General features: G+C 37.1%; 2 protein-coding genes across 6 annotated transcripts; both read right to left on the reverse strand.

Moving 5' to 3' along the window:
- Nucleotides 1-320: 320 nt before the first annotated feature.
- Nucleotides 321-7,265, reverse strand: LOC145894029 (acyl-coenzyme A thioesterase 1-like). 4 transcript variants are annotated; one of them, XM_082982464.1, is made up of 6 exons: nucleotides 5,873-5,988; nucleotides 4,270-4,357; nucleotides 2,725-2,823; nucleotides 2,508-2,608; nucleotides 1,875-2,133; nucleotides 321-1,767 (listed from the first exon to the last, which is right to left on the reverse strand). In XM_082982464.1, exons 4-6 carry the CDS (start codon nucleotides 2,547-2,549, stop codon nucleotides 941-943), a joined length of 1,128 nt encoding a protein of 375 aa, XP_082838590.1. In that variant the 5' UTR covers nucleotides 2,550-2,608; nucleotides 2,725-2,823; nucleotides 4,270-4,357; nucleotides 5,873-5,988; the 3' UTR covers nucleotides 321-940. The 4 variants fall into 4 exon arrangements, with proteins under 4 accessions (XP_082838590.1, XP_082838589.1, XP_082838591.1 ...); XM_082982463.1 differs by having other exon boundaries at nucleotides 4,266-4,357; XM_082982465.1 differs by having other exon boundaries at nucleotides 4,266-5,709; nucleotides 5,873-5,949.
- Nucleotides 7,266-8,852: 1,587 nt separating this feature from the next.
- LOC145894617 (acyl-coenzyme A amino acid N-acyltransferase 1-like) lies at nucleotides 8,853-12,765 on the reverse strand. 2 transcript variants are annotated; one of them, XM_082983237.1, is made up of 6 exons: nucleotides 12,666-12,765; nucleotides 11,401-11,518; nucleotides 11,138-11,236; nucleotides 10,938-11,038; nucleotides 10,381-10,639; nucleotides 8,853-10,231 (listed from the first exon to the last, which is right to left on the reverse strand). In XM_082983237.1, the coding sequence occupies exons 2-6, from the start codon at nucleotides 11,477-11,479 to the stop codon at nucleotides 9,405-9,407; spliced, it is 1,365 nt and encodes a 454-aa protein (XP_082839363.1). In that variant the 5' UTR covers nucleotides 11,480-11,518; nucleotides 12,666-12,765; the 3' UTR covers nucleotides 8,853-9,404. The 2 variants fall into 2 exon arrangements, with proteins under 2 accessions (XP_082839363.1, XP_082839365.1); XM_082983239.1 differs by lacking the exon at nucleotides 12,666-12,765 and having other exon boundaries at nucleotides 11,401-11,609.
- Between the last annotated feature and the right edge of the window lie 104 nt (nucleotides 12,766-12,869).

Consider the following 12,869-nt stretch of genomic DNA (forward strand, 5'->3'; position numbering starts at 1 on the left):
TATAGAATCAAATTGAACATGCCATAGACTGTAAGACTTATACACTCTTACACTTCTGACTCATTTGGAAATACAAATACACTACGGCAGATTCCGCTTGTCTGAGAGACGAGTAAACCTGATGATCGATATATGATAACCGAAATCGCAGGAATTTTTTACTGCTATTTCATCAATTGGGCTTTTTCGGATGGTTCGGACACGAGTTTTTATTCTCTTGGGAAAATATGTAGATTTACGTTGGTTAATTCAATCATACACAAACGAAAGACGTACTGCAAATGTTAATTCCAAAACAAAATGCACGTTTGTACTGTAATTAATAGTTTATTCTGGATTAAGTAAAACCATGCAGTAATACTCACAATACAAAAGACAATGCTGCAATAACGCCACACAACCACGTATTAGAGGAAGCAGAAGTTTCGTATGTTGATTATTGGGTCAGTACAGTATATGTGCAGTAGTTCGTTGTCCTATCGGTGGGTTTGGAGCTGCCTATCTGGCCCGGTGAATTGGCCGCATTTTATTGCCGTAATTCACTAAGCTTTTGCTGATTGGCATTAGGCAATCGTACATTAATCACGACGTGGCAATTTTGTGACGAAAACATTTCGGTAACGACAAAATAAAACGAGTAAAACTCGATCACTGTAACTAACTCTGTTATTGTTCAACACTCTTTGAAACAACAATAAAATTTCATACAAATTTTAAAAAAAGCATAGGAAGTATATATAAAATATATGCCATGGTAAAAATAACCTGAGTCGGTTAATAGGTATAAGGGTAGTAAAGACGATTTCGAAACAATGAGCAACAATAAAACGAAGAGTGGATGAACAAATCAATTGCAATATATAACACTCCGAGTTTATGGGTTTCACATAACGGATCTAACAGCACATGAAGAATATCTTCCCACAATAGCATAGCAATATCACAAGTGTGACCGCTTGCCAAGGTTTTTCCTCAGAAATCCAATTTGTTGCTTCCAGGCATGTTCCTGGGCTTTACAATGGGCAACTGTTTCGCCACCCCAATCAAATAGGGTTTTTGGGACAAATGTACCTTTAACCACAGACATCCTGTTATGTGGGATATACGGGGGCTCAAGCAAATGGCCTGCTCCTGGGTATCTTAAAATTTCATAGCTAGGATGCTTGGCAGCTTGCAATAATTTATGTGCAAGATTAGCGTAGTTTTCAGAGGGTGTGTTCAAATCTGACAAACTTGCCACAAACATGTAGGAGACATCCTTCCTCTCATAAAACTTGATGTTGCTGTCTTCAGAAGGAGGCACAGTTGTAGAAAATGAAGTGTTGAATGTAGGACATAAATATCTATACGGCACAGCTTTGTTATATGAAAAGGAATCATTCTCCACATCCCACTCATATGGGGGAAATATCTTGTCCTTATACAAGAGTGTTACAAATGTAACATAGCTAACGGCATTTTGCCAAATTACACATCGAACACCCGGCAAATAAGTAGCCATAGCAAGTCCAATGAACCCCGTGAAAGAAAGGACCATGACGCCAACTCCACAGGCCTTTTCTACTTTTTCTGTCCCAAGCAAAAAGTTCACAGCTCGCTCAAAATACTCCAAGCGTATTGTGTTGTCACCATCAGAATCAGAAAACAATTTTGGAGTCCCAGGAACACCAAAGAATGCCAGAGCTAAAGACACAAACCCATGTGAAGCCAGAAGGGAGGCCTTGTAATCCATGGTACCAGGATAACTGCCAAACATGGTGATAAGAGCTGCAAACAGAAATGGTAATTTGTTTAAATAATGAACATGTTTGGGTAATGGCATAAACCCACATACATTAGAAAAGGTTGAACTCCGCTAAATATTAACATATTACCTGGAAAAGGACCTTCCCCCCTTGGAATGAATAACGTTCCATGAATACCATGCTCTTCAACTGTTAAGGGTATCCTTCTCGTACCTGGTGTCATATACAGTCTATTAATTGCAATAGATGCCACTTTGTTCTTCGCTAAGGAGTTTCCATCATCCATTTTATGTAATTGAACGGTGTTATCGATTTCACATTGATATACTTCCACAGTCACCACTAGTGGAGTGGTGACATCGAGTTTAGCAAAGCTGGCATATGTGTTCTGTACAAATATGTGGTTATATGTACTAATTGGTTAGGATCTGGGTTGTAATGCCTAATTACAATTAAGACTTTATTGTAATATTTTTAGTTGGTATAAAAATTATCATGGCATTTGGTTTCTGTGCAAAATAAGTACTTTTGTTGCCTTTACTGGCATGCAGCAAAAATATACATTTCTGAGCAAAATAAGAAGTGCACTGATCCGTACACTTTGAATACAACAACTAAAAAGCATCAACAATACTCAATGCCCAGGCAAGGAGACAATTTTCCCATGAAGAACTTACCCAGGTTTCATGTGACTGTTGATGGACACTTGGCCAAAATACTACTAATGGTACTATCATGTATGGACAAAGAAGTATTAGCTACCTTATTTGTAGGTGATGGTTCCATAGACCAAAATATCCCCATTGGCTCTACACCTATGTAGTTTCCACCCAATGCTTCACTTGTATCCAACTCGATACTTCCTATTAGTTGTAATTTTCAGTTAATATTTTTCATCGGAAAAATTATTGCATAAATTTACAAAATAATGTGTTTTACGAGCTTGCAATAACAAAGGTGTAAAATGTGAATCAAATACCGTTTTCATCAGCTTTGTACCGAACCACACATTCAAACAGATTTTTGGTAGCTGGCCTTGTGAATGAGTGAAGTGTGTAGATGGTTTGTGGTTGCAACCCTGGAAATGCAATGCATTGTAGCCAACTTTATTTTCTACTATAGGCCGCATCTCACAATTAAATCCTAAAAATTGAGATTTAGAAGTCAGAAAACTGAAAATAGGTTTTGACCACCAGGTATCACAATGAATTAAGAATCTGACGCTCTTCTAGTGGAGAACAACAAATATACACCTTTTGTTTAAAAAAGATTGTATTTTCTGACGTTTCGCCTGTACGTACGACTAGGCTTCTTCAGAGAATTGTTTCCCATGTTTGGCCGTTTGACCCATGATCGATGTTGTCCATTGATTTATGCCCCGCTGTGTTTTAGCTGTTACGCCCTTTTGTTTTTTCGTCGCTCAATTTCTTTGCCCTGTGGGTTCGCTTCGCTACTGTGTTTGTTTTATTCTCTGAAGAAGCCTAGTCGTACGTACAGGCGAAACGTCAGAAAATACAATCTTTTTTAAACAAAAGGTGTATATTTGTTGTTCTCCACCAGAAGAGCGTCAGATTCTTAATTCATTTATAAGTCATTTGTCATTGTGCACCTGGTTACAGTTTCTCTTGTTTGCCAAAAACAATTGCCGGGTCTGATGACTCATAAAGGGGGACTACTATTGCTGAATAGAAAAAAAATTGATTGCAACTGCATTAAGACAGCACATTGGGGGGGTTTGCAAAGGATAACTGCTAAATTGTCAGTCCTAGGGGGTGTACAAACAGTTTGGGTAGTTTTTCAGCTACATGTTCAACAGCACCCTCTACCAATTTACTACCTGACTAATAACCCTGAAAACCATAGTAAAACTGCCCCAAACACGCTGAAAATCGCCCTGGCAACAGCCTGTTCATCTGCACTCATTCAACCAAAACACTGGCACCCATGCATGACCCATTGCATTGTTACATATAATTTTACTCTGTTACGCAGGAGTTTGAGAAGGGCAGAAATACAGAGATGCGGCCTTCAATATGGGGCAATTTTCCAGAATCTCAAATTCCCTATTAAATACAAGACACAGGACCTTCATTGGTTACCATGTGAAGTTTTATGCCTGGTTGACCAGCGGTCCCAGAGTTTCGGCTGTTTTTGTGACACCACCTAGAGTGCTGTATATGGCCCAGTCAACAGCCTTAAAGCAAGTGTGTGTTATGGATGGGAAGAAGTGCTTTCAAAACAGAAAGTCATTCATATACGTGCACCACAATATCCTAGAACTTGCAAGGCACCACTCACATGCAGGTACTCATGCCTAATTAAATGGTAATTAGCCAAAATCCAAAGGCTAGTCAGGTACATGCATATGGTAAAAAATCATACGTGTCTCAAAAACATGAAAACAAGATGAAAGTGATGCCATTAAGTGGCCTGAAAGCACAAGCCAAGTATGTATTTAATAAAAGTTAATAGCACAGCAACACTAGAAATTATTTACAGACAAGCTAGTGTAAAACAGACCTACAATGTGTTGATGAATTGCATCAGTCCTGATGGTCCAAGTGTCTCAGTTTTTCAGTATGAAGCAACATTTGAATGGCAGCGACTGCCCTCTGTGGCAATAAATATAGTGATTAATTTACAAAATAATGTTATTTCATTGGTTATGAACATGCAAAATGTTAATTACAGTTAATTCAGGACTTTGACAAGCATGGATTACTGACAAAACACTGCGGTAGGTGAGAAAGCATGTGTACACAATGCCTTGATGGAAGAGGTACATATCATACAAAGTTTCACACAAATTAAACTTGCAATGCGTTGTGGAATGGTAATGCAAGGAATACATGCCTGCCATGCAATTTTTTTTTTGCCTGTTAATAGTCCGCGCCCCAAGAATTGACCATAGGATTTATGTGCAAAAATCAGAAAAAAATGGTTTTGTGCCCACTAGGTGGCAATGAGTGACTGGAGCAGCTTCCAAAGCAGTTTGTGTTCTTCAAAATACATAAGTCTACACACTTTAGGAAAAATTAGACCTATATTGTGCCATTTTAGAAATCTCATTTTTCCCTTAAGGCCGCATCTCACAATTAAATCCTAAAAATTGAGTTTTAGAAGTCATTTGTCATTGTGCACCTGGTTAAAGTTTTTCTTGTTTGCCAAAAACAATTGCCGGGTCTGATGACTCATGAAGGGGGACTACTATTGCTGAACAGAAAAAAATTGATTGCAACTGCATTAAGACAGCACATTGGGGGCTTTTGCAAAGACTAACTGCTAAATTTTCAGTCCTAGGGGGTGTACAAACAGCCCCGGGGGTCCAAGACAGTTACAAGACATCTAATTCTTAATGAATTGTGTAGAGGAGGGTTGGTGGCTTCACTTAATCGCAAATGGAGGGTACTTTCTGTGATTCATTTTTTCACAAAACAAACCTACACTTTTTTCTGCTTTTTTGGCCAAAATAATGGCCAACAGAAGGTCAAAATTCCCCCGGTGGAGCAGTTAAAGTAGTTATCTCGATTATAAATTTGGCCAGAATTCCTAGTCAAGGGTCGGCACTAACAGAAAATCACAAATTGACCATACTTTCTGTGATTCATTTTTCCACAAAATCTACCTCAATATTTGGGTAGTTTTCCAGCTACATGTTCAACAGCACCCTCTACCAATTTACTACCTGACTAATAAACCTGAAAATCATAGTAAAACTGCCCCAAACACGCTGAAAATCGCCCTGGCAACAGCCTGTTCATCTGCGCTCATTCAACCAAAACACTGGCGCCTATGCATGACCCATTGCATTGTTACATATAATTTTACTCTGTTATGCAGGAGTTCAAGAAGGGCATTTCCCAACCGGGAAAGTCTTTTCCATAGAAATACAGAGATTCAAACAGATTTTCGGTAGCTGGCCTTGTGAATGAGTGAATTGTGTAGATAGTTTGTGGTTGCAACCCTTAAAATGCAATGCATTGTGGCCAACTTTATTTTCTACTATAGAGTAACATGTGAAATAAACACAATCATCAAAAATTTTCTAGATTCCGATCATACTCTGAGATTTTGATCACGAAAAAAATCTTCAAAGGTTAGGTAAATATACCTCTAAGAAACTTTACCTCGCACTTTTATGGACACCTGGGCATCAGACATGCTCTTCATATCACTACATATTATCGATGGTTGTAGATTATCCATATTTACAAAGATTCCTATGTTGTTAGGTTAAAATATGGTTCTAAGAAATGCAATAATTTCAATTATTTGACATGTTTTCAGTTATGTTGAAACAGTACAATAAAACACAAAGGAATTTACAAATGCAAATTGCCAGCATCAGCTAAAAACAAAACACAGATATAACATTGATCTATATTATTGATGCAATAGACAGATGGATAAACGTTGAAATAAACAGTGCATATTTGAAGGTTTACAGGAATTCAGGTAAGCATGACTACAGTGCTAATTGTACAATGATTTTGAAGATACAATATTAAAATTTTGTGACATAAAATTGTGATTTGAACCCAGTCCTTAACATAATAAATTAGCACAACAAATCAAAATTACAAGTAAGAACGCTTCCCTAAATTTATTCTCAAAAAGTCGATCTGGTGTTTCCAGGAATGTTCCTGAGCCTTGCTGTGAGGAACTGACCGCCCCAACCAATATCATTTTCAGAACTGAAAAATAACCTCTCACAAAAATGTTTCTATGTGGAATGTATGGTGGTTCTAAGCGATGACCAGCCCCTGGGTATCTAAAACCTTCATAATTGGGATGCTTGGCTAACCGTAGCAACTTATATGCACGATTTATGTATTGTTCAGATAGGCAGTTTTTGTGTGACAAACACACAATAAACAAATATGCAACATCTTTTCTATCATAAAACTGTATACTCTTGACTTGAGGGGCAGGCTGCGTCATTGAAAAGGAAGATTCAAATATTGGAAACAATTTTCTGCTATTTTTGGAAAGATCTTCGTTGGTCCCCATCTTTGATATTTCCCAGTCATGTCCGGTCAAAACTAAGTCTTGTAACACAATTTTGCATGGTTAACATGCATCAAAGCATTTTGCAAAACTATACAGCGAACATTAGGTAGATTCGTAGATATGTTGCCATAGCTAGTACAATAAATCCTGTGTAACTCATGGACGAAATCCCAACACCACACAGGGCTGCCAGATGGTCAAAACACTTGACGGCCAATTTTTTTTTCTCTTACGGCCAAAATTCGGCCAAATCACGTTTTTGACATTTTTTTCTCTTACGGCCAAAATTCGGCCAAATCACGTCATAAGTTTGATGATTTCTACAAAAACGACTACATAGCCGGAAATAAATTCGTAAATTGTATGTTTAAAACACTGTTATCTATATGCTTATCAGTGGTTTCAAAACCGGTTATGTTGCTAAAACATTACGATTACAGCATAATTCTTTACCAACTCAGTCAAGATTAGTTTATGACGTAACAATTTTTCGGAGACATATTTATGACAACACAATCGCCCACAAATCTGTTGATAACCTGAAACCAGCAATGCATTTTTGGATTTATATAGTACCAAGTGAAATTCGGCCAAATTCGGCCAAATATCTGCCTTACGGCCAAACGATTTTTTCGCGGCCAGGCCGATTCTCAAACGGCCAAATTTCTGGAATTTGGCCGTGAAGCCGGCCAAATGGCAACCCTGACACCACACATTCTGTCAACTTTTTCAGTTTGCAGTAAGAAATTGATGGCATGTTCAAAGTACTCAAGTCTTATTGTCCAATCATCAGCGTCTTTTTAAAGAAACTTGGAAAAATCCAGGTGGAATGAATGGTCCATGAAGTCCATGTTCTTTGACAGTCAGTGGTATCTGTCTTTTTCCTGGTTTCATATACCATCTATTAATTGTGGTTAAAGCAACTTCGTATTGGATCAAACAGCCTTCATTTTTTTCAGATTATGAAAATGGGTCAGGTCTTCAATTTCTTGTAGATAAACTTCCTAGGTGACAACCAATTGAGTAGTAACATTAAATTTGATAAATCGAACGTGTTCAGTCTGTTTTAAAGTGATATTTTTTCTGATCGTTGAGAAAATGAATGTAATTCATAGGCGCCTAGTCCGAGGGGGCAGGGGGGCGGCGCCCCCGCATGTTTTTCCAAAAAAAAAACGAGTGGTTATTACACGCGTCTGTCCGCTCCTTGTAACTCGTCGCATTTGTAACGTTCGAAGAAAAAATACCTAAAAACAATGTGTTTCTTACGCAACGAACAAAAAATATGTTGACCTAGTTTCGCTTGCGTAGCTGACATCGGTTGTTGCAATTTGCAATGTCAGTCTCCAGTATGATATGCCAACAAGTACGTATTGGTTGTGTCGTAGACCCTTTAGGCTAATACGCCTCATGCATTGAAATTCAAACACAGTTTTTCGATCCTTGATGACGTTATATCAATAAATTATGACGTCATATAAACATAGCCGCCCCCCCTGGAAAAATGAAAACTAGGCGCCTATGATGTAATGTATACATTTTCTTAGGCACCAGTCCTGTATAACAATATTATCAACAAGTAATGTTATTTGTTCCAGTTTTATAAGAATTTTGGTTGTTTCCACAAGTCAGAAAATCACTTACCTTCAATCGTAGTGAATAGCTTGTTGAGCTTCAGAAACGATAGCAGTGTTTTGCTACAGCGATAATATAGAATCAAATTGAACATGCCATAGACTGTAAGACTTTTACACTCTTACACTTCTGACTCATTTGGAAATGCAAATACACTGCGGCTGACTCCACTTGTCTGAGAGACGAGTAAACCGATGATCGACATATGAAAACTAAAATCGCAGGAATTTTTTATTGCTATTTCATCAATTGGACTTTTTCGGATGGTTCGGAGTTCGGACACGAGTTTATATTCTCTTGGGAAAATATGTAGATTTACGTTGGTTAATTTAATTATACACAAACGAAAGACGTACTGCAAATGTTAATTCCAAAACAAAATGCACGTTTGTACTGCAATTTATAGTTTATTCTGGAATAAGTAAAATCATTCAGTAATACTCACAATACAAAAGACAATGCTGCAATAACGCCACACAACCACGTATTAGAGGAAGCAGAAGTTTCGTATGTTGATTATTGGGCCAGTACAGTATATGTGCAGTAGTTCGTTGTCCTATCGGTGGGTTTGGAGCTGCCCATCTGGCCCGGTGAATTGACCGCATTTTATTGCCGTAATTCACCAAGCCTTTGCTAACTAGCATTAGGCAATCGTACATTAATCACGACGTGGCAATTTTGTGACGAAAACATTTCGGAAACGACAAAACAAAACAAATAAAACTTCATCACTGTAACTAACTGTCTTATTGTTCAACACTCTTTGAAACAACAATAAAATTTCAAACAAATTAAATTTCCCAAAAGCATAGGAAATATGTATAAAATATATGCCAAAATAACTTGAGTCGGTTATAAGATACAAGGGTAGTAACGACGAATTCGAAACAATGAGCAACAATAAACGAAGAGTAGACAAACAATTCAATTGCAATATAAAACAATCCAAGTATATGGGTTTCAGATAACAGATTTAACAGCATATGAAGAATATCTTCCCACAATAGCATAGCAATATCACAAGTGTGACCGCTTGCCAAGCTTTCTTCTCAGAAACCCAATTTGTTGCTTCCAGGCATGTTCCTGGGCTTTACAATGGGCAATTGTTTCTCCGCCCCAATCAAATAGGGTTTGGGGGCCAAATGTACCTTTAACCGCAGTCATCCTGTTATGTGGGATATATGGGGGCTCAAGCAAATGGCCTGCTCCTGGGTATCTTAAAATTTCATAGCTAGGATGCTTGGCAGCTTGCAATAATTTATGTGCAAGATTAGTGTAGTTTTCAGAGGGTGTGTTCAAATCTGACAAACTTGCCACAAACATGTAGGAGACATCCTTTCTCTCATAAAACTTGATGTTGCTGTCTTCAGAAGGAGGCACAGTTGTAGAAAATGAAGTGTTGAATGAAGGACAGAAATATCTATAGGGCACAGCTTTGTTATATGAAAAGGAATCATTCTCCACATCCCACTCATATGGGGGAAATATCTTGTCCTTATACAAGAGTGTTACAAATGTAACATAGCTAACGGCATTTTGGCAAATTACACATCGAACACCCGGCAAATAAGTAGCCATAGCAAGTCCAATGAACCCCGTGAAAGAAAGGACCATGACGCCAACTCCACAGGCCTTTTCTACTTTTTCTGTCCCAAGCAAAAAGTTCACAGCTCGCTCAAAATACTCCAAGCGTATTGTGTTGTCGCCATCAGAATCAGAAAACAATTTTGGAGTCCCAGGAACACCAAAGAATGCCAGAGCTAAAGACACAAACCCATGTGAAGCCAGAAGGGAGGCCTTGTAATCCATGGTACCAGGATGACTGCCAAACATAGTGATAAGAGCTGCAAACAGAAATAGAATTTGTTTAATTATTGTACATGTTTGGGTAATGGACACATACATTTATTTAAAAAAGTTAAACTCCACAATTTCAGCTCAATTGATTCATTATAATAGTAGATTCATCCACCACTAAATATTAACATATTACCTGGAAAAGGACCTTCCCCCCTTGGAATGAATAATGTTCCATGAATACCATGCTCTTCAACTGTTAAGGGTATCCTTCTCGTACCTGGTGCCATATACAGTCTATTAATTGCAATAGATGCCACTTTGTTCTTGGCCAAGGAGTTTCCATCACCCATTTCATGTAATTGAACGGTGTTATCGATTTCACATTGATATACTTCCACAGTTACCACTAGTGGAGTGGTGACATCGAGTTTAACAAATCTGGCATATGTGTTCTGTACAAATATGTGGTTATATGTACTAATTAGTTAGGATCTGGGTTGTAATGCCTAATTACAAGTCTTTAATGTAATATTTTCATTTGGTATATTAATTTTCGTTGTATTTGGTTTGTGTGCAAGATAAGTAAAGATTTGAATACAACAACCAGAAATATAACAAATGATACTCAATGCCTAGGTAAGGAGGTAATTTTCTCATAAAGAATTCACCCAGGTTTCATGTGACTATTGGTGGACACGCCAAAATACTACTTATTGTACTATCATGTATGGACAAAGAAGTATTAGCTACCTTATTTGTAGGTGATGGTTCCATAGACCAAAATATCCCCATTGGCTCTACACCTATGTAGTTTCCACCCAATGCTTCACTTGTATCCAACTCGATACTTCCTATTAGTTGTAATTTTCAGTTAATATTTTTCATAAATTTACAAAATAAAGTGTTTTACAAGCTTACAATAACAAAGGTGTAAAATGTGAATCAAATACCGTTTTCATCAGCTTTGTACTGAACCACACATTCAAACAGATTTTCGGTAGCTGGCCTTGTGAATGAGTGAATTGTGTAGATAGTTTGTGGTTGCAACCCTTAAAATGCAATGCATTGTGGCCAACTTTATTTTCTACTATAGAGTAACATGTGAAATAAACACAATCATCAAAAAATTTCTAGATTCCGATCATACTCTGAGATTTTGATCAAGAAAAAAAATCTTTAAAGGTTAGGTAAATATACCTCTAAGAAACTTTACCTTGCACTTTTATTGACACCTGGGCATCAGACATGCTCTTCATATCACTACATATTATCGATGGTTGTAGATTATCCATATTAACAAAGATTCCTATGTGTTAGGTTAAAATACGGTTCTAAGAAATGCAATAACTTCAATTATTTCACATGTTTTTAGTTATGTTAAAACATTACAATAAAATACAAAGGAATTTACAAATGCAAATTGCCAGCACCAGCTAAAAACAAAACACAGATATAACATTGATCCATAATATTGATGCAATAGACAGATGAATAAACGTTGAAATAAACAGTGCATATTTGAAGGTTTACAGGAATTGAGGTATGCATGCCTACAGTGCTGATAGTACAGTGATTTTGAAGATACAATATTGCCACACAAAATTTTGACTTGAACCCAGTCCTTACATAATAAATTAGCACAACAAATCAAAATTACAAGTAAGAACGTTTCCCTAAATTTCTTCTCAAAAAGTCGATCTGGGTGTTTCCAGGAATGTTCTTGAGTTTTGTTGTGAGGATCTGACCGCCCCAACCAATAACATTTTCAGAACTAAAAAATTACCTCATACTAGTCATTTTTCTATGTGGAATGTATGGTGGCTCTAAACTATGACCAGTACCTGGGTATCTAAGAACTTCATAATTGGGATGCTTGTCTAACCGTAGCAACCTTTGTGCACGATTTGTGTAATGTTCAGATGGGCAGTTTAGGTCTGCAAACACCAAATAAACAAATATGCAACATCTTTTCCGTCATAAAACTTTATACTATTGGCTTGAGGGGCAGGCTGTGTCATTGAAAAGGAAGATTAAAATATTGGAAAAAATTTTCTGCTATTTTTGGAAAGATCTTTATTGGTCTTCATCTTCATCTCTGATATTTCCCAGTCAAAACTAGGTCCTTGTAATGCAATTTTGCATGGTCAACATGCATCAAAGCATTTTGCAAAACTACACAGCGAAAATTAGGTAGATATGTTGCCATAGTTAGTACAATAAATCATGTGCAACTCATGGACGAAACCACAACACCACACATTCTGTGACAAACAATTGAGTAGTAAGATTAAATTTGATAAATCGAAGGTGTTCAGTCTGTTTTAAAGTGATATTTTTTCTGATGGTTGAGAATGTAACATGTAATGTGTACATTTTCTTAGGCACCAGTCCTGTATAACAATATTATCAACAAGTAATGTTATTTGTTCCAGTTTTATAAGAATTTTGGTTGTTTCCACAAGTCAGAAAATCACTTACCTTCAATCGTGATTGATACTGGAACATCAGACATACTATTCACATTGCTGCAAGTTATTGTTGGCATTAGTACAGACATGCTTTTCAAACGCCTAACCTTATGTACACCTAAATATAAATTAGAACACAACATTGTACCAGTTTGTGTTGGTAAAAAAAAGTTTTAAATTATAAAATAAATAATCAATCTCTTTGGAGAAATAC

The sequence above is a fragment of the Ascidia mentula genome, chromosome 3, assembly GCF_947561715.1.
Source record: "Ascidia mentula chromosome 3, kaAscMent1.1, whole genome shotgun sequence".
Classification (NCBI taxonomy): domain Eukaryota; kingdom Metazoa; phylum Chordata; class Ascidiacea; order Phlebobranchia; family Ascidiidae; genus Ascidia; species Ascidia mentula.

Excerpts from the sequence above, each read along its gene's own strand:
- LOC145894617 (XM_082983237.1), bottom strand. The coding sequence starts at position 11,479 with ATGGATAATCTACAACCATCGATAATATGTAGTGATATGAAGAGCATG. Across the intron at positions 11,237-11,400 it reads GGTGTCAATAAAAGTGCAAG|GGTTGCAACCACAAACTATC; the intron begins GTAAAGTTTCTT and ends TTGCATTTTAAG. Across the intron at positions 10,640-10,937 it reads AACCATCACCTACAAATAAG|AACACATATGCCAGATTTGT; the intron begins GTAGCTAATACT and ends ATATTTGTACAG.
- LOC145894029 (XM_082982462.1), bottom strand. The coding sequence starts at position 5,951 with ATGGATAATCTACAACCATCGATAATATGTAGTGATATGAAGAGCATG. Across the intron at positions 2,134-2,507 it reads AACCATCACCTACAAATAAG|AACACATATGCCAGCTTTGC; the intron begins GTAGCTAATACT and ends ATATTTGTACAG. Across the intron at positions 1,768-1,874 it reads GGGGGAAGGTCCTTTTCCAG|CTCTTATCACCATGTTTGGC; the intron begins GTAATATGTTAA and ends TTCTGTTTGCAG.